The 26249-nt window shown below is 47.5% G+C and overlaps 1 protein-coding gene and 1 long non-coding RNA gene across 3 annotated transcripts in view; one reads left to right on the forward strand and one right to left on the reverse strand.

Annotated features, from left to right (window-relative positions):
• LOC144823421 (uncharacterized) overlaps window positions 1-8263 on the forward strand; it is a 454764-nt gene extending 446501 nt beyond the window's left edge. The window contains exon 3 of the long non-coding RNA XR_013608789.1: window positions 8142-8263. This is a non-coding gene — a long non-coding RNA (uncharacterized LOC144823421). The remainder of the gene's footprint in view (window positions 1-8141) is intronic.
• FCN3 (ficolin 3) overlaps window positions 1-26249 on the reverse strand; it is a 143894-nt gene that overhangs the window by 97937 nt on the left and 19708 nt on the right. For both annotated transcript variants that reach the window (XM_078681913.1, XM_078681914.1), the window contains one exon: window positions 11878-12011. In XM_078681913.1, coding sequence (XP_078538039.1) covers window positions 11878-12011 — 134 coding nt within the window. The remainder of the gene's footprint in view (window positions 1-11877; window positions 12012-26249) is intronic.

The raw sequence follows: 26249 nt of genomic DNA on the forward strand, positions 1-26249 counted from the left end.
CCAGCATCCCATGGTCTTATGACATAATCGACACGGGACAAACATGGATCCAGTGCATCAAAATTGAACCTCAGCCTGTCCCCAGTCCAGGAGCACTGGTCACACAAGACCTTTTGTCACTGGTCATCTGCAACATCTATATACACCCAGAATCCAGGAGGAAATTAGAAAAAATCTTGACCCTGAAGGCACTCGTCAAATCTTTGCAATCCACCTTCCCACAGTCGGGGCTGATAGTTTCTGGGGATTTGAACATGTTCCTTTTACAGAGGGATCACGCACAGAATATCCAACGAAACAAACGGAAAGGGAAACCAATTCCCCCTACAATAACTAACCATCTAAAAAAGGATAAATACGGACAACAATGTGCCCTAATGTTCGCGGAACTGGGAATGCTTAATTTGAACGGCCGCTTTTCGCAAGATCAGCCCGCATCTTCGACCAGAATTGCTAAACAGGCTCAAGCTGTATTAGACTACACCATAGTGGACCTCGAGGTACTCCAAACAATTGTCAACTACAGAATAATCCACATATTGGAGAGCGACCACAGTCTACAATCAATTGAGCTGAGCTTCCAACATACCAGGGCTCCAGCATGCAAAGATTTGCTCCAAATCCCAAGTCCCTACAATCTCAAGCGACTAGTCTGGAATGGGAAGAACGTAGAAGAAATTATGACATTTGTGAAAAGCGCGCAGGCAGAAGAGGGCGTGCAAAACTTATTGTCATACCAGGATAATTGGGAAAACATGATTGAAAGTCTAACCAACAGATTTGGCCAGCAACCCCAGATCCATAAAAGAAAAACTAATGAAGCACACCAGGGGCTCCCGGGCTCAATAGGGCGCAAAAAAAGGATCCTAAATCAGGAAATCAGAAAACTACAAGAAAAAAATCTAACAAAGGGTGTAGACACCAAACGACAAATCCACAATCTAAGGCAAAAATACAAAAAAGACATATGGTCGGCAAAGACAAAACATCAAACTGAAATTTGGCTACAACTACTAGAAGCCAGCAAAACAAACAACAATCGGAAATTCTGGGCAGAAATCAATAAAATAGCAAATGGAGCTGCCCACGTCTTTAATGCAACCATACTTCAGGAAGACTGGATCCACCATTTAGAGCAAACACAAATGACCATTTCCCAAGTAGACCATCCAACATATAAGAAAAATGAGAAACAAGAAGCGGATCAAAACTTTGGTGAAAATTGGATCACGTCGCGACAAGTGCAATTGATCCTAAAAAAATTGAGGTCGCAAGGTGCACCAGGCCCAAATGGCTTGCCAAATGGACTCTTTAAACATGACCAAGCGTTCTGGGCTGAACACCTTACCCCTTTGTATAACAACGCTTTTCAAACAGGTAGCATTCCCCCCTCATGGAGAGGGAGTATCCTGCATCCAATTTTCAAAGCAGGCGCGCGAACAGACCCAGCGAATTATAGGCTGATAGCGCTTATTGACGTAGAGGCCAAAGTATACGCATCCAACCTCCTGCAAGCACTGGAGGACTGGGTCAGCTCCAACAACATTTTGCCAATTACCCAGACGGGGTTCAGGCCAGGAACCAACACATTATGCAACCTGTTAGCGCTAAACCTCCTTGTCGACAATGCAAAGGCTAAATCAATAAAACTCTATACCTGCTTTGTCAACCTAAAAGCGGCGTTTGACACAGTCCCAAGGGAGACCTTGTGGAAAAAGATGGATAGCTGGGGCATACCATCGAACCTGTTACAGGCCATTATTGACTTATACACATCGACCTGGGTCAAGATAAAAATAGGCAATGGTGACAGAACAACAGAAAAAATCCCCACCCGAATTGGCCTCAAGCAGGGATGTGTCTTGGCCCCTACCCTCTTTAATATCTTCACCGCGGATCTGGACAAGAGCATTGCGGAGATTGAAAGCGACACCCCAAGCTAGCTCAGCACAAAATAAGGAGTATGCAGTACGCCAATGACATCGTTCTTTGCAGCCAGACTCCCTTGGGATTACAACGCTCCATCACAAGGCTGCACGAATTCACCCGTGCGTACGGGCTGCAACTCAATTACAAAAAAACAAAAATCGTCTGCTTTGCATCACGGCCAGGGCGGCAAAAATTCAATTGGCACATTGAGGGAAATATGATAGAACAAAGTCCCTCTTACAAGTACCTGGGAGTACTGGTCGACGCAAGATGGACATTAAAAGATCAACGACTGCACAGAAAAGCTCAGGCCAATAAATTACGCTTTGCTTTAAATCTAGTAAAAACAAAACTGAATTGTCCTTCCAACTCACATCTGTTGAAGGTAATCGCAGCAAAATTTTTGCCATCGATCACGTACGGCTCAGAACTATTCAAAGGCAAAGACGCAAACTTTCTGAATCTCCAACAGTCAGTGCTGTTCAAACACATCTTCCAAATTCCGAAGTTCGCTTCACAAGCGCAAGTACGCCTTGAATTTGGGCTATTAAATCAGCACCAAGCCAGACAAGCGGCAATACTAAAATGTGCTGGAAATTAAGAGCAGCTCAAGAGGACACGCTGATGGGTCTCTGCTGGGCCGAAATAAATAAACAAACAAAAGGAACAGACGCATGGAAAACAAAACTTGAAGAAGGTCTGTAAAATCTTAATATGCAAGAGGCCTGGAACACCAGTCACACCTTTGCGACCTTCAAAAAAGCAGCCAATGTTACGGCAAAACTAGAATCTTGGATCGCCGACAAAGCTGCACTAGCAAAGAAAAAACACGGCTGGATGGTACTTGCAACATATGAGAGGTGTGTCCCGCAACCATACTTAGTTAACTACATAACACCACCTACACAACAGATGCTCCTACGAGTACGGCTGGGAACTTACATCTCAAAAGACCAGACCCCTGCATGGAAGCAAACGTGGCCAACAACACTCTGCAGACTCTGTGGTCATGCAGAAGAAACTTTGATTCATCTTCTGTGCATTTGCCCAACCCTCACAAACCTGAGACGCTACTATCTCTTGCATATATTTCGCTCATTTCAAGTCAGAACATGTCGGCCGGCAGTCATGCTAGCATTGAACAGCCAGCAGCTGCAGACAGCCTGTAGGGCCACCAGATTTCTTCAGAAGGCGAGCCTCCTAATAATGCAAACTGAAAAAATGGCGAACAATGGTACCAAATCAAAGGATTAAGGACTACAAAAGACTCCGATTTCAGCAAATGTCAAATTGTTTTATTTTTTTCTGTCTTCCCTTTTAAAAAGGAGGAAGAAAAGAAAAGGGAAAAAAAACAGTATCTCACAGAGTAAATGTAGGTTTTTATTTATTTTTCATTTTAATGATTTTATGTAATATTCTCTTTGCAAATTTTGTAAAGGTTTTAATTAACCACATACAATAAAATATTTACTTACTTACACTTCACTAAGGCCAAGCTTGACTGGCAAACTGAGTTAGATACCATAATAGACGATGACACCTGGTGTTATTGTTGCAAAGCTACCCGTCGAGTTTCCTTGGCATCGGCTTATTCATTTTAACTTTATAAATAGAGTTTACTATACCCCGATTCAATTACAATGGACTGGGCTTCGTGACACGGCGAAATGTGAGAGATATGGTTTGGAGCCAGCAGGGTTTCTCCACATGTCATGGCTATGTCTCAACGTAGCCAATTTTGGATAGCTGTCTCTCAGAAACTTGGAGAAATCACTGGGGTGCCCCTGAGTCCGGACCCATTGTTGGCTCGATTTCTGTTTTTCAAAACATACATGCAAGGGCGATATGTGCCTTGGGAGATGGGGGTTATTGATTGCTAAGCGGGTGGTAGCAATACATTGGGCTCTCCACCCCCATAGCGCAATGGTCCCGTGACATATTATTTTGTAATATTCAATCTGAGTTATTTAGTCAATTGCCCCCTCCTAAAAGCCAAACCAAGAACTTCGGGAGCCTATACCAGGATTATCTAACGAGTAAGGAGTAATACGGGGGTTTGGGGAAGGAGCTCCCTCCCTTTCCCATGAGGATACATTATGAGACACTCGTTGGACAGGAGCCGATAGGGTAGCTCCGACCGAGCTGCAAGATCAAAGATGGATCGTGAGAACCATAAAAAACAATAATTGACAACCAGGTCAAAACCCACGGGAGTAGAAGCATGACCAACTGCGCATTTGCTCATGGAACATTAATGGCCTAGCCACTAAAATCTTAGATCTAGAATTCATAGACTACATAAGATCGTTCGACATAGTGGCCTTACAGGAAACATGGCTCGCCGAACCTCCACATCTCCAGGGGTACCTACGCTTCTTCTCAAGCGCCGAAAGGACAGCTAACTATGGGCACCTGAAGGCCGGTCTAGCAACATACGTAGCAGCTACAAGTTTTGTAACGGTAGAAGAAATCGGGCCCCCTTCGGCAGCAGCCCTGGTAGTTAAGCTGCTTCTAGCAGCGCCGGGTTTAGGTAAAGCCGACACTGACTGCATCGTGATTAATGCCTATATCCACCCCAAAAGGAAAAAAAAAAGCAGCAAAGGAATTATACAACTTCTTGGAGGAATGCATCACGGGAAGATCAACAACAAACCTGGTTCTCACAGGGAATTTTAATCTCAACCTCATGGGCACATCACAAGAAGAGGCAACTATAGCTCAAAACGCAACATGGGACATACCTCTGCAATGGAAGCTACAAACACCTAAACAAACAAAATTAGGATCCCAGACACTTGAAGAACTAGAACATTTCAATATCAGAGCTCTATACGGCAGGCTTGCAGGTGACAGCCCGTCAGCTCCAACTTTTCATTCAACAAGAGCAAGCAGTACAATAGACTACACTTTTATCTCATTACCCCTCTTTCACTACATAACCTTGTTCCGAATTGGCAAAAACACAGACAGTGATCACTGCCCTCAAGAAATCGGTCTGGACATTGCGAGACCCATACTAGAGCGATCAAATGCACCAAAAGAGACGATTCATACAGTCAATTAAAAGAAAATTAAATACTCGGCAGCGATGGGTGAAACCTTAATAGAAAGGGCAAAACAGCATTTTGCGGAGCGAACTGGACCTAATGAAATCAGGAAATGGGAACAATTTACAAAAACCTTGTCCAATTATGCTTCAAAGCCTAATCCACATGCAAATCCCAGCAAAACGGATAACCTGTCTCGAGAGTACAGAGAAAAAATTAAGGAAAAAAAAATATTGATTTATCGTCTAATGAGAGAAATACAGCAGGAACCCGAGGAAAAAGCAAAACAAAACCATCTACGAATACTGAAAACATCACTAAAAAAGCTGAAATGGGAAGCAAACAAAACAATGGAGGACAACTTGTGGGCAAGACTCAATTCAGACATCAAACAGAATGACGGGGCAAGGTTCTGGAAAACTATTAACTCCCTTACACGAACAGCAAATACCGGGGTTTCATCTAACATCACAGAGGAAACATGGGCATTCTTCCTTGGCAATCATTTCAATCAGGACTTGTCCAATAATCAGGACCTATCAAAGATTAAAACGACAACAGACCACAAAGCCAATAACGCAAAACCAACGCAACTGCACAAAAATATCAAATACAGTCATGAACTAACCAATCCCCCAAAACTGCAACATAACATCAAACGCCAAATCATAAAAGGCAGAAGGGAAGGAGCCCCGGGACCAAATGGGATCCCGCCAATCCTTTATAAACAAGACGCGGATAGCTGGGCAGCAGCACTTGAACCCCTTTTCCTGGAGATCAGGAACTTTAACATCTTGCCAGGCTCCTGGAAGGATTCTATCATCTCCCCAATACATAAGGCAGGCGACAGGGCCCACCGACAAAACTACCGACTAGTGGCCCTAATTGATAATGAGGCGAAGTACTTCGCAGGCATATTGCTGGAGGAGCTACAGGCATGGGCCACAAAGAAATCTTTAATACCGGTCAATCAGACAGGCTTTGTCAAATCAGTGGGCACTATGACCAACATCCTAACTATGGGCATGCTAATAGACAAGGCAGAAACAAAAAAAATGCCCCTACACTTCTGTTACTTAGATTACAAAGCTGCTTTTGACCACATCAACCGGAACATCTAATGGTCAAAATTAAATGGCTGGGGGATTCCTAAACCACTGTTGGACTTGCTGATGAATCTGCATATGGTGACTTGCGTACAGATAAAGGTGGGGGACGGCTCATTGCTGTCGAGGCGCACACAGACTAACAAGGGTCTCAAGCAGGGCTGCGTTCTGGCCCCCACTCTGTTCAATTTGTTCCTAGGTGATCTGGTACCAATTTTGAACAACTGTAACTCCCATGCTCCCAAATTAGGAGGGCTGCACCTACCACAACTCCAAGTCAAACGATCTAACAATAAACCTTGAGAAAACCCAAACGATGACGAAACCTCTTTCGTGGTTCTGGAACAACTCTCGCATTAAAGATACGTCGACATACAAATATCTAGGCGTGAAGATTGATGATGGTGGCCGATTCAGTGTGCAAAGATCAAGCATCAGAGGAAAAGGACTTGCACTGGCAATCTCTTTAAAAACACTCAACAATAAACTATCTGGCCCTTCTCTAAAACCTTTGATACAAGTTATTCGCGCCAAATTGTTGCCAACTATTACCTACGGGAGCGAGGTGCAGCGAGGCAGAGACGCAAAAACACTTGATAGCATGATTACAGCTGCACATAGAATCATCTTCAGTCTTCCCAAGCGAACCTCTCCATCGCAGATTAGGCTGGATTTTGGTATCCAACGACAGCTCCTGGCAAGACAGGGGGTCTATATTTGCGCATGGGATAAAGTGAGGAAATCTGCACAAGGATCACTGAACAACTATTTATGGAGGGAGCTAGAGCAGCATCCAACCTCACCAGCAGCCAAGTATTTGGCAAACAGTCTTGTAAACACTGGGTTGAAACAGCTCTGGACCACCCCCACAAATCATACAACGCTCAAAAATTTGGTCAAGAAGTCAATCAAACAACTGTCATGGGTGCAAGACAAAGCTGACTTCTCAAAAAGAACGCACGCCTGGATGATTCTAAACTCGTATTCGGCAATAGCTCCTCAGAACTATCTCGGCTTGGGCTACCCCAAAACCATCAAAATGTGCTTCCTAAGGTACAGGTTAGGTCTGCTACCCTGCATTCAGCATTTTTCACATTGGTCAAAAGAGAAAGCAGGCACGCTATGCAGGCTTTGTGGCGTTACACAAGAGGATATGCTACACTTGCTATGCTCGTGCGAGAAAATGCTAGACGAGCGGAAACTCCTGCTGAAGCGCCATTTTATCCGATACGGGATACGCACACGAAGGAATGCAGTTCTCACCTGTTTTTCATCTCAGGATCCCCAGCTGAGCTGCAGCCTGGTAAAATTTATAAAGGCAGTGGAAAAAAAATGCCCAGAACCGATTTTTAACCGCTTTTAAAATAAAAACTATCGCCACTGCCAAAGTATCTCTTGCATGAATAATGGAAGGACAATACACCTTATTACCAGTATGAACAGAACAGCAATGTCCATGCAATGTTTTAAAATACATGTCATTTTATATTTTTGTTTTATATATTCCGCTTTTGTATTGCATTGGTTTTAATTAACTGTGCTAATAAAATACTAAATACTTACCTTATGAGACATAAATCGGCATGTTCCTTGTGTCAATGTAATTACACTGTGACAGATTTTTTTTGTTCTTCTTTGTTTTATGCAATGGCGTTGATTGCACTGTTTCTTTTCTGTGTAAAATTCAAATTTTTTTTTAAACAAAAAAAACTGGTGAATGTGAATTACTCTTGATGATTAGGCCAAATTATATTTTAGATCACTTAACAAGGAAAGTAGAACAAAAAAGTACCCGGTGAAGTACAAGCGAGTAATGCGTAGGTAGGTCGGTTGAGAGACCTCAATGGAGTTTCACAGTGCAGGTCACAGGCACTAGTTGCATAGTGATATAGGTTTTCTGTTTTAGATGATGCACATGTGAAGCCAAGAGAAGGATATGAGGAAACACTTACATTTTATTTCCTTGCAGGTAGGGTATAGTGAGGAAAGGGTTGACAGAAGGGAAGGGAAGTTAAGCGGTAGTGGAATGTGTTTTAATAGTGTTTTGTTTCTCTTATAGGTCTTCCTCCCTACCTGTCCTCCTCTCCCTGACTTGACCGACTCAGCTGTCTGTGCTATAACAACAGTCATCAGCTGGGGATACCAAGAGGTGGAATTACCTGGCATCACATCGATCCTGAGGAGTTTGTCTGTCCGACAAAAACTCTTTGTGTACTACATAAATCTTTTACACATTGCCTCTAAGTTAAGCCTGCCTGCTTTTATTACAAGCTATCAGAGGGTGAAGCACAAGTTAATTTAGTGACTTTTGATGGTGCACCTTGACCTGAGATGGTGCACCTGAGAAGGTCACAGAACCCCCTCAACCAGCAACCCAATTTCTAGGTATGACATGAAAGCAGCAATTATTTGGCTCAACACACCACTAACCAATAGAAAACAGTAGACAAAATTCCAACATGACACATTCAACAGACCTCCATCCAATCACAAGTTCAAGTTCAAGTTCAAGTTCAAGTTCAGGGATTTGTATAGCGCACTACTCACCCAGAGGGTCTCAAGGCGCCTGAGGGGGGGGGGGGGTGCTTTACTGATCGAGTATCCAGGTTTTTAGTTGCTTTCTAAAGGAGAGGTGGTTCTGTGTAAGGCGGAGGTGGGTGGGGAGAGAATTCCAGGTTTTGGCCGCTAAGTAGGAGAAGGATCTACCTCCCATGGTGGATTTATGGATGCGCGGAATAGCGGCGAGGGCTTGATTGGACGATCGTAGTTGGCGGGAGGGGGTGTAGAAGGACAGTCGCGTGTTGAGGCATTCGGGTCCTAGGTCGTAGAGGGCTTTGTGTGCGTGGGTGAGGAGACGGAATGTTATTCTCTTGTTGACGGGGAGCCAGTGGAGGTTTTTCAGGTGACCAGAAATGTGGGCTTGGTGGGGGATGTCTAGGATGAGTCTGGCTGAGGCGTTTTGGATGCGTTGGAGTTTTTTCTGTAGTTTGGCTGTGGTTCCAGCGTAGAGGGTGTTTCCGTAATCCAGTCGGCTGGTGACCAGTGCGTGGGTGACCGTCTTTCTTGTTTCGATGGGGATCCAACGGAAGATTTTTTTGAGCATTCGAAGTATGTTGAAGTATGATGATGAGACGGCGTTGGCTTGTCTGGTCATCAAGAGGGAGGAGTCCAGGATGAAGCCCAGGTTACGTGCGTGATCCGTAGGTATGGGTGCGGTTCCCAGGGCCAGTGGCCACCATGAGTCGTCCCAGGCAGAGGGGGATGGTCCTAGGATGAGGACTTCCGTTTTGTCCGAGTTTAGTTCCAAACGGCTGTTCTTCATCCAATTGGCTACTTCTTTCATTCCTTCGTGTAAGTTGGTTTTGGCGGTGTTTGGGTCTTTGGTGAGGGAGAGGATCAGCTGGGTGTCGTCTGCGTATGAGATGATGTTGAGGTTGTGTTGGCGTACGATGGATGCGAGGGGGCTCATGTATACGTTGAAGAGGGTGGGACTGAGTGATGATCCTTGTGGTACGCCGCAGATGACTTCAGTGGCCTCTGATCTTAAAGGGGGAAGTCGGACTCTTTGGGTTCTTCCTGTGAGGAACGAGATGATCCAGTCCAATGCTTTCCCTTGTATTCCGATGTTGCTGAGGCGTTGTATGAGTGTGCTATGACAGACTGTGTCGAAGGCAGCGGAGAGGTCTAGTAAGATGAGGGCGGCTGTTTCTCCGTTGTCCAGTAGAGTTCGAATGTCGTCTGTAGCTGCGATGAGGGCGGTTTCGGTGCTGTGTTTGGCTCGGAAGCCGGATTGTGAGGGGTCGAGGGATTTGTTAGATTCAAGGAAGGCGGCGAGCTGACTGTTGACGGCTTTCTCAATGACTTTGGCAGGGAATGGGAGGAGCGAGATGGGGCGGTAGTTCTTGAGTTCTTGAGCGGGTGTTCAGCAGGATGCACTTCAGGTGGTTAGAGTTGGAGCTGTGTTTTGAGTTTGTGGATTTGATGTGGGTCCTGATGCAGTCGAACTTGCAGGCGAAGGGTCCATGGGTGTGTCCTGGGGCAGCTTCGCAGCATTGTGGTGTGCGGCCGGGGTTAAGGGCTGAGAGGGTTGAGGCGTCGTATGTAATGCGGGAGGAATGGGTGTGGCGGGGGCCAGGGGGTCTGGCGCTGGACGCGGTCCAGGCGTAGACGGGCTTACCTTTGGCACGCCTTCGGCGCGCATGGGGCGCGACCGCTGCGCGTGAACGCTGCGCGCTAAAGCATCTGTCATAAGTGGATAGTGGAGGGGGTGGGGCGAGGGAGGAGCAGCTGGGAGGCGGGAGCGGGGCGGAGAGCCGGGCTAGGAGGCACAACAACAACAACAACAATAAAATGGCCGCAATCCAAAAAGGGAATCAGGGCGAGTTTGGGGCACAGCCTTCGCAAACGTGAATTAATGGGCAAGCAGTACTGGCACAATCAGGCACCAACAGCGCTATCAGGCAAGCGAGCAATACACAATGCGCAATTAATTAAATAACACTCTAAATAAATATGCAGGCACAAATAGATAGGCGGTCTGGCAGTATAGCGCTACTATGGTACTTTAGGCAGGCACAAATACTTTAGCAGTGTACAGCAATGTCGCGTTACGATACCGCAGGTGGGATCAGGGAGCAGCGTGGGGAGCGACCGCCTCTGAAGAACCGTGCCAAAATGTAATTTGGTCAGCTATGATAAGGTTCACAACACTGATCACTAATAAACAGCATACACATTTCCTGCACAACAGATTAGGGAAAATAAATCATACATACCCAACACAGTCCAGATACCTGATATAGTTAGCTATCAAAGTGTCCACAACAACACTTACTACCATGATATACCACACATTAACATATACCCACATCTCACTGAATAGGACATAGCCACCTAATTAAAAAGAGAAATACATTGCCTCTAACACTTTAGCACAAGCAGCATCAGGCTCCATTCTGCAATTGAAATCCCAGAACCAAGTGAAAAGTCACTGGACTGCCATAAGCACTACAAGGCCACACCTCTGGCAGAATGTGCACACTACAACTGCAAATAGCATAAGAGAGCATAGTTGTAGATATATATATCATAATTCTTATTTTAGGGGAAAGGTGGGTTATATTGGGGGTTATAGCTGGGTCTGGTGGCTCAGTAGACAAAATGATACAATGCACGCGTCTGTGTTTAACCTCATGGTTACAGGTTTGGATCTTTCTGAGGTTGATCAAATTATTACTATTGAGTTGAGTAGCAAAAGCCATCTGTTATTACAGAGCCACCCTTTCATGGTAAACTGTGTTTTACAAATATACATCATGTAACAACATATTCTGGTTGTGGTTTGAGTAGGGAAAATATTCTACGTTTTAGAATTAATGCTTTGTAGCTTCTCTTTGTGGCACTTTCTCATAATTCTCAGTTAGTCTGTTAATTGACTACTACTTTCTACTTTAGTATATCTTATAGTACATTTCCATAAAAAGTTAAAACATCATTCGGGGTTCAGTAGGTTAAGAAATTCTTAATTTATTAAAATCTGTAAATTGAGGTAGAAATGTTGAGTATTTGACATAATGTGAGGAATATGTAGGTTTCAAGGAAGCTTCATTAAATAACGCTTGTGTGTGCATGACAATTAGTCCTCTATAATTATGGGATGTGGTTTGGGCTGTGTGTGGAGGATGGAGGGTCCCACATTCCTGGTCCTCGTCCCCCTGAGACATCCATGAAATGACAACTGGCCCTTCTATTGATCATTTGTACATGTCGAGCAAGTCCCATCCCGCTTGTCTCACCAGCCAGCCTCCTCCATCGGTCTCCATGTCACAGAAGACGGGCATCCCTCGCCCACCGACCGGGTACACTGTGTACCATCCACTGAGTGTTTGCCCACTCGAGAACAGCTCCTTACAATTTGCCGGCCCTGGACCTGCCCAAAAGCACAGAACAAGAAATGATGAGAGATTAATGTCACTCCCACCAATTAAAGACAATACCATCCCACAAAGGGGTTCTACACACCACCTGCCATTAATTCCTTCAATCCCCACCATTAGAAGACATATTTCTGCCAGAGAAAATTATGATACCAACGAATTTGAGGAGATTACATACACTTCTAATGGATACTTGCCTCAAAGGTGCTGTGTTCATAACAGACACAGGGCATCAGAGAGGCAAACAGTCGGCTATTGGGTGTCAAGGACCTTTATACTCTTATTCCAATCCCATCTTTTTGACACCTCCCTTCCAGTCATCATGTGTTTCATTCCTCTTTTGTCCTTCTTGTGTCTAGGACTACTCTCGTCTCCTACTTGAGCCTGCCTTCTCTCTTATCCAGCTTCTGTCTTATCTCACCTGTCTGGGACCTTATTCTCATCCTTCCACTTGTTCACTGGAATTGTACCTCAGTCACATCTATAACCCACTATCTGCCTTGGTCTCCTCTGTCATCCATCTTGTGTTGAGGTTCACTTTTTACTTTTGACTGGTGATTTGAGTCCCACGCTCATTGATCTTGCCCTTGACTCCATTCGCTCATCTGTTGTGTATCTCCCTCTCAGACCTTTGTACCTGGATGTCCTTTCATCCGCCACGTGCCATAGACACGAGGCTCCTCTGCCCATGTGCCAAGGTTACGCCCCTTCTCTGTCGGATGCTGTGCTCTCCTCTCTCATCTGTGGTATGACCCTGTCTCATTAGTCACCTACTTTCTGCCTCAGCCAAAGAGTTGTACCCAAAGGGGTTCAGGTGTCAGGTAACTAAATACAGAGAGATAGAAGGCCTCAAGGCGCTACAGCTGGGGATCAATGTTATGACGCAAAATTACATGGCGATTACATATCCTTGAGCCCAAATTGTGTATTGTTTTACCTGCAATGCTTGCCAAACTGATGTGCACACTAAAATGACCTGCACAGGTAAAAACATTCCTTCTACCACAACTCTTACCTGAACCCCTACTAAAAACCTCCTTTTAGCCCTTATTTACGTCTGGACCCCAAGCTAACCTTCAAACAAGTTCCAACTTACCCCTTTTCCTGAGCCTAACCCTAACCCCTGTCCTACCCTTGACTCCTAATTTTAGTTTTTTCCTAATCCTAACTATGTCATTCATTACCTTTTTCTAACCCTTGCCCTCAAAGTAATCAGTGACTTCAAAATCACAAACACACCTATTCTAACCCTGAGCCTAATCTTTACCATACCGTCCAAGCCAAACCGTATGTGCCTTATTGAAGGAAAATGCCCCATTGAATACAGAGATGAATCTTGCGTTGCTGGCGTTTCTACTGTTCGTGGTGCAGGATTCTCTGATATTGTATGCTCTTTTGTGACAGTCGTCGTCATGATATTATCCCAGAAACCCAGCAACATGGTGTATTAAGCAGCTAAATAAATTAATATGTATGATTTCAAGGAGCGACACATTGTGCGGCAATTGGGAATAAGCATTTGCAATGCAATAGGTCTCGCAATTATGCAAGTTTGAGCTATTGACACTGCAAATAACAATGCCTTTTATTTTGTTTTTATTGTCACTTACAATGCCAATAGCTTAAACTCGCGTAAATTATCTGAGCAAGGAACTCCCTTTGTAGCATGTGTAGGCCACCTTATCTTCCTGCAATGGGGAAAAGACATGGATAGCACTTCAGCACAACCTAATATGGTCTTTTTTCGCCATACTCCATTCCAGTAGCCAGGATTTTATGGCTGCTTTTCACAAGTTCTCACGACTGATCATGCATTTGTTATCTTTACTATTGGCAGTGAAAGGAACACACAACTAGCATACACCAATTATTGAAGATAAATGATTTACATCAGAGATCAGTTTAACTACACAGTAATTTAGGTACAAGTCCAATAGGGCAAAAGTCTCTTTATTCAAGAATCCTGGATATCGCTTCATGTATCTAATGGGAACAATGCCAAATATAGTGCCTACATTGATACCTTAAAAAAACAGGTGTGCAAAATTATTCAAACGAGAAGTTTGTGTGAGTGTAATTGTAGACAATGGTGCTTAGCAGAGGCCAGATGCCGTGTACATTATTCTTTCCCCGCTGGGTGCATTCGATATTTAAGTGGAATTGCCTATGTTACAGGGTTCTTAAATGTGTTAACCATGAGTTCTGATGAAATAAAGTAGCTCAGCAAAAGCCAAATGTGCATGAAACATTAAATCAACAGCAATCAACTTTCCACATACTACATGGCACTTCTCTAAAACAAAAGAAAAAGTTAGTTCACGCAAAAACTCAATAATACAAAGTACACCCACAGAAGACAACGGGTTTATGCTGCTCGGAATATGGGGCAATGGCCCACCAACACAGTATGAATGCACACGTTATAACACGGACATAATAACACCTTCCCATGATATTTATGAGTGAGTCTGGAATCCTTTCCTTGACACCTACTACCAGCAGGGCATGAGTGACAAAAAGTTGTTAATTTTTGCCCCATGACACGTTGTCTACGTTCATAATATGACATTACTCTTTACCAAAATGATGCACATTGTCTGTGCTCGTCTGGGACAAGCTACGTGCTCTTCTGTGCCAGAATCGCACCCACCCTTGACACCCATCTGCACCTTCCCGTAGGGCGCCCCACAGTTTTTTAGAGTGGTCTTTTTATTAAGCATCAAACATGAGCAAATACAAAAGACTACAGTCTTAACAGTACAAGGGGTGAGCAACTGCCCGAGGGGCTCGAGGGGCAACACCAGTCACCGTCCCGTGCCAGGTGAATGATGCCAATTTCCAAACTAGTAGAACCCCCCCCCCTCCCAACCCAACAAAATCCTCCCCCCTCCCACCCGCCCCATCCGGTGGTGACTCAGTAAAAATAAAACAGTAGAAAACAGAGGCAAAAAGAAAATAGGCAGTAACACAGGTATTGTTGGCGATACACAAATCAGACCATAGGACAGTCGGGCCAACTGCCCAAGCACATAACCAACAACTGGAGGCCGCTAAAACTGAAATCAATGCATGGCCCGTACAGTTGGCGGACAGACTGCAGAGGGCAAACACAGGGATAGGTAGGACACCAGTGGACCCCAGTGCATTGTAAAGTTTTCAGAGTCTGTCTGTAGAATGGCTGCCAGGCGTTCCATGGACAAGATCCTCCACAGACGAGCATGCCATAAAGAAATCGCCGGGGGCTCGGGCTTTTTCCATGCAGCCGCCAAGGTGAGCTTGACCGCCCCTAAACAAGTCCACATAATCGCTTTGTCAGCTTTAGTTTGTCTCACCAAAAGAGGGTCTCGGAGGCCTAAAAGGGCAAAATTTATGGAGGTGGGAATGGGATAACCCAGAATATCTTTAATGTGAGAGAGGATTTCTTCCCAGAAACGACGGATCATAGGACAGTTCCACCATATATGCCGGAAATCCCCCTGCAAACCGCATCCCCGCCCGCATAAGTCAGATGTGTCTGGAAAGATACGCTGAAGCTTGGTAGGGTGAGGTACCAGTCGTAGAGGAGTTTATAATGGGCTTCCCGAAGTGCCAAAGATCTATTATGCTTAAAAATATCCCTCCAGATATGAGCCCATTCCGTATCCTCTATGTCCCTCTCCAAAACCCGCTCCCAGAAGTACATATATTTCGCCCGGGGTGGAAATGTAGAGGAAAGCAGCATCTCGTAGAGCGCCGAAATAGCCCCCTTCATAGACCCCGCCCGCAGAGCCACAAATTTCTCCATGTCCGTACGATCCCGAACAGCCGCCTCACGGAAAGGCGGTGTCAGGACCCAATGTCTAAGTTGTAAATAATGGTAATGCTCACTCAAAGGGAGGGCGAACTCCTTCCTGCATTCTTCAAAGGTCAGAACCTCCCCATCCCGAAACATGTCCACTATTGTGAGACAATCTCCCTTCCGCCAACAACCAAAAGGCCCCTCATGGAGCGCAGGGGGGAAATCTGGATTAAAATGGATGGGAGTGTACGAGGAAGGGAAAGTCGTCCAGCCCAACCTCTTGGTAACCGTATCCCAGACGGTGAGAGTGGTACGGGTGGGAGTGCTAAGATACGCATTGGCAGGGTGATGTTGTTTAGGCTTCCACAGCACATCCCAGATATGTCTCCCCACCACAGCGCAGTCCATATGGAGCCAATGTTTCCCGGATTCCCTAGCGGACCACTCAGTCGCTACCCGGAGCTGAGCAGCCTGATAGTATAAGGTGAAGTCCGGTAAGGCCAATCCCCCCTGGACACGCAGACGACGAAGCACGTGGAAAGGGAGGCGCACCCTCCCCCCTTGCCAGAGGAATTTAGTGACCAACGAACGTAAGGTCGGTAAGAGCGAGCCCTCTAACGGTATGGGAAGCGCTTGGAACATATATAAAAATGTAGGTAAGACCGTCATTTTAATAGCGTTAATCCGCCCTAGCCAGGAAATATAGAGAGGCAACTATCGCTTGCAATCCTGCTGAAATTGGGCCAAAAGAGGCGGGTAATTCACATTATAAAGATCACACAATTTGGCCGTGAGACGCACCCCTAAGTAGAGGAGGGAGCGTTTCGCCCATTGAAAGGGTGTCGTAAGCTTCAAGTGTCCCACCTCCGCAGAAGGAAGAGTAAGGTTAAGTATGAAAGACTTTGTATAATTGACCTTAAATCCAGCCACCTGCTCGAAACTACGCAATACCCCCTGCACCACGCACAGCAACTGGGTCGGATTCGTAAGGGAGAGAAGGATGTCGTCCGCGAAAAGCGCGGCCTTATGCTCGGCCTCTCCAAAAGAGATGCCCCGAATCTCATCACTGGTGCGAAGTTTAGTCGCCAAGGGTTCTATGCTTAAAGCAAAAAGAAGGCGCGAGAGGGGACACCCCTGGCGAGTGCCCCTACTCAAAGCAAAGGGGGAAGAGGAGCAGCCATTAACCAGCACACACGAGGTAGGCCTGTAATATTTGGCCCGCACCATATTGATAAAAGGGTCTCCAAACCCGAATTTCCTCATAGTTAAAAAAAGAAAAGCCCAATCGACCCGATCAAAGGCCTTTTCCGCATCAAGACCTACTAAAACTGCTGGAATCCGGAATCTCGAGGCCTTTTCAATCAAATGGACAGTGCGCCGAATGTTATCATGGGTTTGATAAACCCCGACTGGTCAGGATGAATCAACGCAGGCATCAACTACTCCAACCGTGCCGCTAAAACTGCAGAGTAAAGCTTGGCATCCAAATTGAGGAGCGCAATTGGCCTATAAGAACCGCATAGATGAGGATCCTTACCGGGTTTGGGGATGATGGAGATCACTGCCTCTGCCATCAACTGAGAGACCTGCTTATCAGTGGCAACAGCCTGAAACAGAGCAGTGAGATGGGGAAGGAGCTCTGTGGAGAAAGACCGGTAAAAGTGGGCCATAAGGCTATCAGGACCCGGAGCTTAAGTCTCCAGATAGCCGCACTAATCTCGTCCTGGGTGATGGGGGCATCTAGGGCCGCAGCCGACGCCTGTGATAAGTGCGGAATATCAAGGCTATCTAGGAACTGTTGCTGCCGTAGCGTGTCCAGCACAGTGCCCTGGTACGATTCCCTATAGAATTCCCCAAACACGTCAGCCTTAGCAGTGTCAGAGTGGATGATATGACCCTGGCGATCGAGGAGCCCCCCCAATAAAGTTTGTTTCTCTGTTCACTCGCAACTGACGCGCTAGGTGGGGACCCACCTTATTACCCTGCAGAAAAGACAACTGACGAATCTTTAATAGGGTGAATTCCGCCCGGTTGGAATAGATCGCGCGCAGTTTGCCCCTGAGAGCATTAAGCTGCCTCTGCAAGAGGCGTGTTGCATTGGCTTTGTGCGCCCATTCAACCACCCCCATTCTTCCTCTAAAGCCTCCCGTTCCCGGGCCCTTTGCTTGTTTAAGTTTGAGTTAAGTTGTATACATTTACCCATAATTACTGCTTTAAAAGCATCCCAATTGTTCTGGGGAGTGGTGTCCTAGGGATCGTTATGTAAAAAAAAATTCAGCGATGGCCCCTTGCAACTCCTCTTTGGCTACAGGATCTCAGAGCAAGGCTAGCGGGAAGTACCATCGGGGGGTTCTGGAGGAGGACAATGTCCATTGAAGACCAAGAGTAATCAAACTATGATCGGACACGGAGATCGGCACAATCTGGGCAGCCTGGAGAGCCCCCAACAACGCCTGACCAAAAAATGTATAGTCAATCCTCGAGTATGTCCTATGGACGTGGGAATAGTGGGTATAATCCATGGAGTTGGGATGTAGTGTGCGCCAGGAGTCAATGAGCCCCAGATCAGTGAATTTCTGTTGCAACCTATGGGGAAAGTACTAGTAGCTGCCCTAGTGGAGTTAGTACTGTCCACAGACCCCTGCCAGACAAGGTTAAAATCCCCTAGCAACACAATGACCCCTTCAGCAAATCCCCCAATTAAATTAAGTGCTTGGGAGAGGAAGGCAGATTTTCCTGAATTAGGTGCACAAAGGGAAACAAAAGTACAAGGCACACCTCTCAATCGACCTTTGACCAATAGCAACCGCCCCTCTTTGTCAGATTTTTGAGATTCAAACTGGAAATTTGTGGACACATGAAACAGTATCGCTACGCCATTGTGTTTTGAAGTAGCAGAGGAGGAGTAGATTAGTGGGTAACATCTGTGATGCAGTCTGGAGACTTCAGCCCTCTTAAGATGAGTTTCTTGTAGGGCGACCACGTCAAATTTACAATCAGTCAGATATTTCCAAATCTTTTGACGCTTCTGTGGGGAATTTAGACCCTTAACATTCCATGAAGTGATGGAGATTATGAAATATACAACCCCCCCGTGCCCTCCCATTCCGCCCATGGTGTCCAACTCTGCGCACAATCCCTGTTACATTGAAAACATAGCCTCGTCCAACATCTCAGTCCTAAATTCACCCGTCCTGTCACTAGAATAACATGCAACTGCCCTGCAAAGAAAAACCACCAAAGTACAAAAAAAATAACTCCCAAAGTCACCACCGGAAACCCCCCACCTCCCTCAACCCTCCCCCCCTCCAACAACAACTCCAAAACCCAGAAGCCGAAGATTCCGGAACTCTCGGCAGATACTCCTCCCGAAATCAAAATGAGGAATATTGGGAACCACAGACAAGGCCCGCACCCCCCAATCGGAAATCTCAAATAACCTAGGGGAAAGTGCAAGAACAAACAGAGAAGAAAGAAAAAACCTCAGTGTCATTGAAGTAGAAAAGCAGCGAAGTAGTGACTCACTGGCGAACGTGCCAGCCAGCAGGGCGAGATGAGGCGTCCTTAAGCAATATGGCACCGCAGAAAAATCTCCCCGCGGCATGACCAGTGCTTGGGGACCAAATATATGTTCGCATCAGACTCAGGCGCCTCCCCAGACACCAGCCGGGCGCCGCAGATAAACTAGAAGCCCAAAGGCCAGCACAAAAACAACGGCCTTCCATGGCGTAAACAAGCTCCAATAGAAAAAAAAGGAACAACATAGCTACGAAGAGGGACCACAGCATTTCAGCACACTATCGGGCTCCAGATGGAGAGCCCCCCCAGCCGGGAGGCCTCGAAGATCCAGAAACGTGGTGGAGAAGCAATGATACCTCAAATAGTCCGTCCAAAGCCAAAATGGGGCGAAAACAGTCAGCGGCGTCTGGTGACGGTATGCCGAGCACTGGAGCCACTCCGCAACGTCCCCGCCGCCCCAGCTGAGCCCGAGTCAGGGGCCTCCTCAGGGAGCGGAAGGCCCAAAACCTTCAGACCCTCGGTCAGGTCAGTAATGTGGTGAGCTTTATTACCATACTCGAAGATTAGACCAAAGGGGAAGGACCACCTGTAGCGAACCTTATCCTCCTGTAGCTTGGCGGTAACAGGGCGCAGGGTCTGCCGGGGTACCAGAGTTGCAGCCGCCAAATCCTGATACAGAGAGCATCCATACCCCTGAAAGGAGACCTCCTTTAATTTTCGGGATGCCGAAAGAATGGCCTCTTTAACTTTGAAGGAATGTAGCTTCACCAAAACATCGCGTGGTCGCTTGCGAGATCCCGTCTGCAAAGCCCCCACCCGATGTACTCTGTCGATCTTAATTTTAGCTGCTGAGGGGCGAGGATTTCAGCAGAAAGACCAGACACGAAGGCCTCCAAGTCGGGCCTTCCGCCCCCTCCTCCAGGTTCCGAATCCGAATGTTCTCCCTCCGGTTTCTGTTCTGCAGGTCTTCCGCTTTGAGCTGAACCTGTTGCAGCTGGGTCCGCAGGGTGTGCTGGTCGTTGCACATCGTGATCTGGGCGAACGTGAGGCTCTGCGCCTGCCCTTCAACCTCCAACAGACCAGAACCTACGGCATCGACATCCTGCAGCAGCGTGGCAAGCTTCTCTGTAAGGTCAGCCTTCAATTGATCTACTGATGTGCTGAGGTTCTGCTTGAACTCCCGGCAGAGCTCCACTTTGAAGTCCCGGAGTGTCGCCACAAGGTCTTTGTGAGTGAGCGCCATATGTTGTGATGAAGCAGGATGAAGCAGGATCCTCTCGAGAAGGCACCCGACCAGAGGTCTTAAAATAAGTGGAGACTTTGTTTGATTGTTTCTTAGGCGGCATAGGATCCCTCCTCCTAGAACCAGGGGACGACCGGAGGATAGCCACCGCAAACCAGGATCAAGAAGGAGCCCAGGCATGGATCTAAAGAAGGCCAATACGTGAGTCCTCGCCACGACGTCCCCTGAAGTCAGCAGTAGCGTTGAGCACCTCACCAGGAAAGCGAGTGGCAGCTGGTGTTGCCGCGAAGAAGAAGGAACCCACTTCAGGCCCCGGCGCATCCTGCTGGTCCACCCGACCTCCGTGTAACGCACCGTCGTCACTCCAACACATGTCCAGGGTTCCCCATGTCCTACTCTGCTGCTGGCAAGTGAGACGGCCCCTGCCGCCATGTCAGGGTCAGGCACAACCATCATCAATTGCGGGCAGAAAGCACCATCAAATAGCCCAAAGGAGACAGACAGGGCGCGCAAGGTCACCACCGTAACTGAGCGGGGGGACAAACACCACCCCCGTCACTACCTGTTGCCGCCAACACCTCCCATGCACCCCGCTTCTGGTATCAGGCGAGCCTCTCCGTCACTCCCGCCACACCCCCAGCGGGTCAAGACATCGACTTTGGGTGCGGCTTCTCAGCTGTTCGCCATCGGGGGCCCCCGCAGCAGTCCCCCGGAACCTCCTTGGGCCGGCTCAGCCACCGCACGTTGCTCAAAACTCCCGGCACCGCTCTACACAAGATGGCGGCCGGGGTCCGCGGGCGCCTCCGTATCTCCGGTCTCAGCGCTGCCGCTGCCGTCTCCCGTTCTCGCCGGCAGCACTCATCTGACCAGGCAGCTCCCGCAGGCTCTGGGTGACCGAGGAGCAGCGTCCACCTTCCCAAAAGTGTAAGTAGAGGCCAAGTACCGATCGGGCGGGCGCGGAGCTGAGCGAGATCTCGTCCGCTCCGCCATCTTACTTGGCCACGCCCACCCCACAGTTTTAAAGCCATCGCCATTGAACAGAGACCAGGCCTCGGGACATCTGGCTGTCAGCCAAAATATTTTACAAGATAGCCTGTGAATCTTTGGAGCCACAAATTGAAACTACTTAAAACTATTTCGAATAAACTGACACTGCCTCCTTCACTGCTGTGTGTCAGGGATGTTTGTGCTGTTACTACCTACCCAGGTCAAAGAAGATTACTTTAGAAGCAATCCCAGAGTGATTGGATGATCATCCAACTACTGTAGAAGTCATTTTCCCATCATCAGACATCATCAAGCTCCTGAAGTCATCAGCAGAGTTTAGAAGCCTGTACCTGATAATTTAAGGATGACACGAAAATGACCATTTGATGACTTCTCAGGACCTGATTGTTCCTGATGATTTGAGGATGACTTGAAAATGAGCATCCGATTACTTTACAATAAGCTCAATACAGATGACTTGAGGATGATGTGAAAATAAGTTTCTGATTACTTCCAACAAAAAAATATGAAAGCATTGCTGAGGATTAGGTAGCAACCCATTAGCAATATGCAACTGTTGGTCCCAGAGAAAAACAATTTACAAAAAATAAGTAAACCTTGATGGAGAGAGCAGAAGAGGGGTGGGCATAATTTGTGTAATTTGCTGCAGCATAATTATGCAAAATGACAGCAAAGTTATTGAAGATTACGCATCATTTTGTAGGCATGGTATGCATATAGGTGTCTAGAAATGTAAGCGGTCATTGGTGGCCATATCATCAAACCTTTTTTCTTTTGGTAAGCATGAGTAAAAAATGTTTTTTTGCAATGCTGTACAGTTTCACCAAAATGACCTGGCAAAGCCAGTGATCCCAAAAGTGAGACCTACGGGCTTTACCAATGCTTGTTATGTTAAGGACTATGTTGTAATGTTTGGAAGGCTACATCTTATTTATGTAAAGTGAAGCTGTCTGTGGCTACTTCTTCCTCTAAATGGAGGTTGAATGTCTGAAGGATGCATCTTCATAGCTGTCTATCCCTTGACTCAAAAATGCTAGTGAATTCAGTTGTTTGAAGGAGTGCTCTCATGCGGGTGAATATTAAGTGAAAATAGGGCGACGCCTGCCAAAGGCTGGTGAAAAATGGGTGCTGTCCATACACTACCAGAGTCTGTAGTCAGGAATGTGTCATTGTGTAACATAACTGGTGCTCATGTACAGCGCTCCAACACCTTCGGGTCGAGTTTGCGCTATATAAATCTGCAGAAAAAAAAAGAAAATGTCTGGAGGTTGAAGTGCCTGTTGTGTCCCTCAGATGGGTTGGGGCAACCTAGGGGATCACAACTGGGGGCCTACGCTGCGGGGCATCTAGGTCTAACTAGGCCTAACACGTGGCCCTAGGAATAACTGAGTCGGACTCTGGGAATAACTTGTTGGCTCTCCGTGCGCCCGCCTCTGAATAGCGTACGTGCGTGCGGAGCCTCTCTTTATTATACCAGGTCACATGACTTCAACACTGCACGCCCCTTGCGCCAGGGGCGTATCATAGTCCCAGAACATAACATTCCTCCTAAAACAAGAAGAACCCAAACAACTTCAACAACAGTCTTGATGGACAGTCTATTGTAATGATCTTCATAGACTCCAAAGTCCGCTTTCCAAAACACTACCAACGGGTAGGACACGTTACTGAACATTGCACTCAATACTGATACATAAAACAGTCTTACGTGAGGTAATCGCGTAGTCGGCAGGAAGGCGTCGGGTTTCTTCTCAGCCTTTGATGCACGCCCCTCTGGCTTGAGCAGTCTGTTTCTGGGGCGGTGTTAGCCTCAGGCGCCTCCAAGTCGGCCTCCTCCGGATCTGACGCACCTTCCTGGGCCTCAGCGCCGCCCTCCATCTCTTTGATCACCGCCCTCGGAGTGCTACTCTGGGTGACCTCGAGACTAGGCGTCAGCTCCCGGCCTGGCAAGTCCTTGGCAGTTTCGGTTTCTGTAGGCAGAGTTGTGTGATCGGATGTTCTGGAGTCCCCATGGAAATGTTTAAAGTGCGACACATTTCGGGTTACTGTCTCTCATCCTCGGACCACAGTGACACGGGTTCCTTTCACACTGGTTACTCGCCACGGACCTTTTTCATAGTTCAAACGGAACTTTCCACTGGTCACCCTGTTGCGAAGGAGTACCACATCCCCTCTGCTGAATTGTGTCACTGTGGCTCTTCTCTTTTGGCTAATCTTAGCAAAGGCAGTCTTTCGTTTGTGTGCAATTATTTCTTCATTCACAGTTGCTGGTGCCCATTGGGAATGGTGAGGAATGGAATCGGGTATGATCCGTCTCATCAGGAGATGCGCCGGAGCTATCCCCGTGGTTGAATGCGGGGTTTGCCGGTATCTGCGGAGGAATGTGAAGATGGCCATTTCCACAGACTGTCCTTTATCATGGGCGATACGAATCACTTTATTCAGAGTCCTCATGAAACGTTCAGCTTCCCCGTTAGCTTGTGGCCAGCGCGGAGTGATGCGTCGATGTCGAGTGCCCAGGGATGATAGGTAGGTGGCCAGCTCCTGTCCTTGAAATGGGGGCCCATTGTCCGTGCGGAGCTCACGCATGGCCCCATGAGTGGCAATGATCTTTTCTATTTTCGGGATAACACTCTCGGCACTAGTGCTGGTTATTATTTCTACTTCCGGATACTTAGAATGGTCATCGATCATGACCAACGTGTACCTCCCATCCGGAAGACTGCCAAAATCCATGCTGACCCTCTCCCATGGCTGTTGTGGGCGAGGTTCCACTGCAATTGGAGCTTCACGAGGAGCTTCCCCTGTCACTTGACACGCCGCACATGTCCTCACCACATTCTCTACCATATCGTCCATCAGGGGAAACCACACCTTGGTCCGCAAACGTGCCTTGGTTTTGACTATTCCTTGGTGACCTACATGTGCCAGCTGTATCACTTGGTCAGTTAGGGCTGAGGGTATCACTATGCGATGCCCTCGCAGAAGGCATCCCGCTTCATCCTCATTGAGCTCCTCCCGGACGTGATACAGGCTTTCCATTATTTTCTGAGCCTCGGAGGTGAGCACCTTCCACCCATCCTTGGCCCGATGCCAGTTGGTCGTGTGAATAAGTTCTTTGGCCCTCTGGAGACAGGCATCCTGTGTCGTGGCGTTCACAATGTCACTGATGGAGAGGGGACGAGGGCATGATCGTGCCACCACCCACTTGACATAAGCCTCCGTCTCTTCAGCCTCCTCCATCTCTTCTGGCGTGGCTGGTCTGGGATGTCGTGATAGATAGTCCGCCGGGTTCCTTGCTCCGGGCTGATACTCAATTGTGCAGTTGTACTCCTGCAATTGGAGCAGCCACTTCTCTATGCGAGGCGGCGGTTTAGATGAGGTTACGCAAACAGAGACAGCAGGGGTTTATGGTCAGTCACCACCGTGAATGGCTTGCCATAAATGTATAGGTGAAAGTGTCGGCACCCCCAATGAATGGCAATTGCTTCTTTCTCGATCTGCGAGTACCGTTGTTCCGTGTCCGTGAGGGATCTGCTCGCAAAGGCGACAGGTGTCCAGTCGATGTCGTCCCTTTTCCTTTGCATGAGAACCGCTCCCAATCCAGCAGGCCCAGCGTCCACTGCAATGAGCGTGATGTTTCGTGGGTCAAAGAAGGCAAGAGTGGTGTTGTTGGACAGAGAGTCTTTGATATCTCGGAGTGCTTTTTCCTGCTCAGGTCCCCAGTTCCATGGAGTGGAGTCTTTGGTGAGGTCCCGTAGGGGAAGCGTGAGATTGGCCAAGTCTCTGATGAACCGGCCACAATAGTTGACCATGCCCAGGAAGCTCCGGACTTCGGTGACGGTCTGAGGGGGTGGCGCATCTTTAATGTCTTTCACTTTGTCAGGATCTGGGTTAACACCATCGGCTGAGAAAATGTATCCAAAAAACCCTATCCGGCTCCGCAGGAACTCGCACTTTTCTCTGTGGAGCGTAAGTCCGGCTTCCCTGAGTCTTCGAAACACTTGTGCCAGCCTTTGATTGTGTTCAGGAATGGTGCGGGCATGTATCATTATGTCATCACTGACATTTATCACTCCAGGTATTCCAGCAATTAACTCTTGGATGACATTCTGAAACACCTCTGCTGCGCTGGAAATTCCGAAACTGAGCCGAGTGTATCGTCGAAGGCCAATGTGGGTGGAGAAGGTAGTGATGTTACGCGACTCCATGTCCAACACCAACTGGTGATATCCTGCTCGTAAGTCCAGCTTCGAAAACCAGCAGGCACCTGCCATCTCTCCGATGAGGTCATCGATAGTGGGAGTAATGTGACGCTCCCGTTTTATGGCGGCATTAGGGAGGCGCATGTCCACGCAGATCCTGACCGCTCCGGGCTGCTTCGGTTTCCGGGTGACCACGATGGGCGACCCCAGGGGGTGGGACCCGAGACCTTCTCGATTATGCCCGCGGCTTCCAGTTTATGGAGTTCCTCTTCCACCAGCGGCCGGAGATGGAAGGCAATGCGACGGTGTCGCAGAGCCACCGGCTGCACCGTTGGATCGATGTGTAGGTGAATCTCTCGACCCTTGAACCTACCGATGCCCTCAAAAAGGTCCGGGTATTCCATGAGGAGATGTTGAACTGACTCTTCATGGACTCCGAAGGCAAATGTCACCACGCCCAGGTCTTCGGCTGCTCTGC

Source organism: Lissotriton helveticus, chromosome 3_1 (assembly GCF_964261635.1).
Source record: "Lissotriton helveticus chromosome 3_1, aLisHel1.1, whole genome shotgun sequence".
NCBI lineage: Eukaryota > Metazoa > Chordata > Amphibia > Caudata > Salamandridae > Lissotriton > Lissotriton helveticus.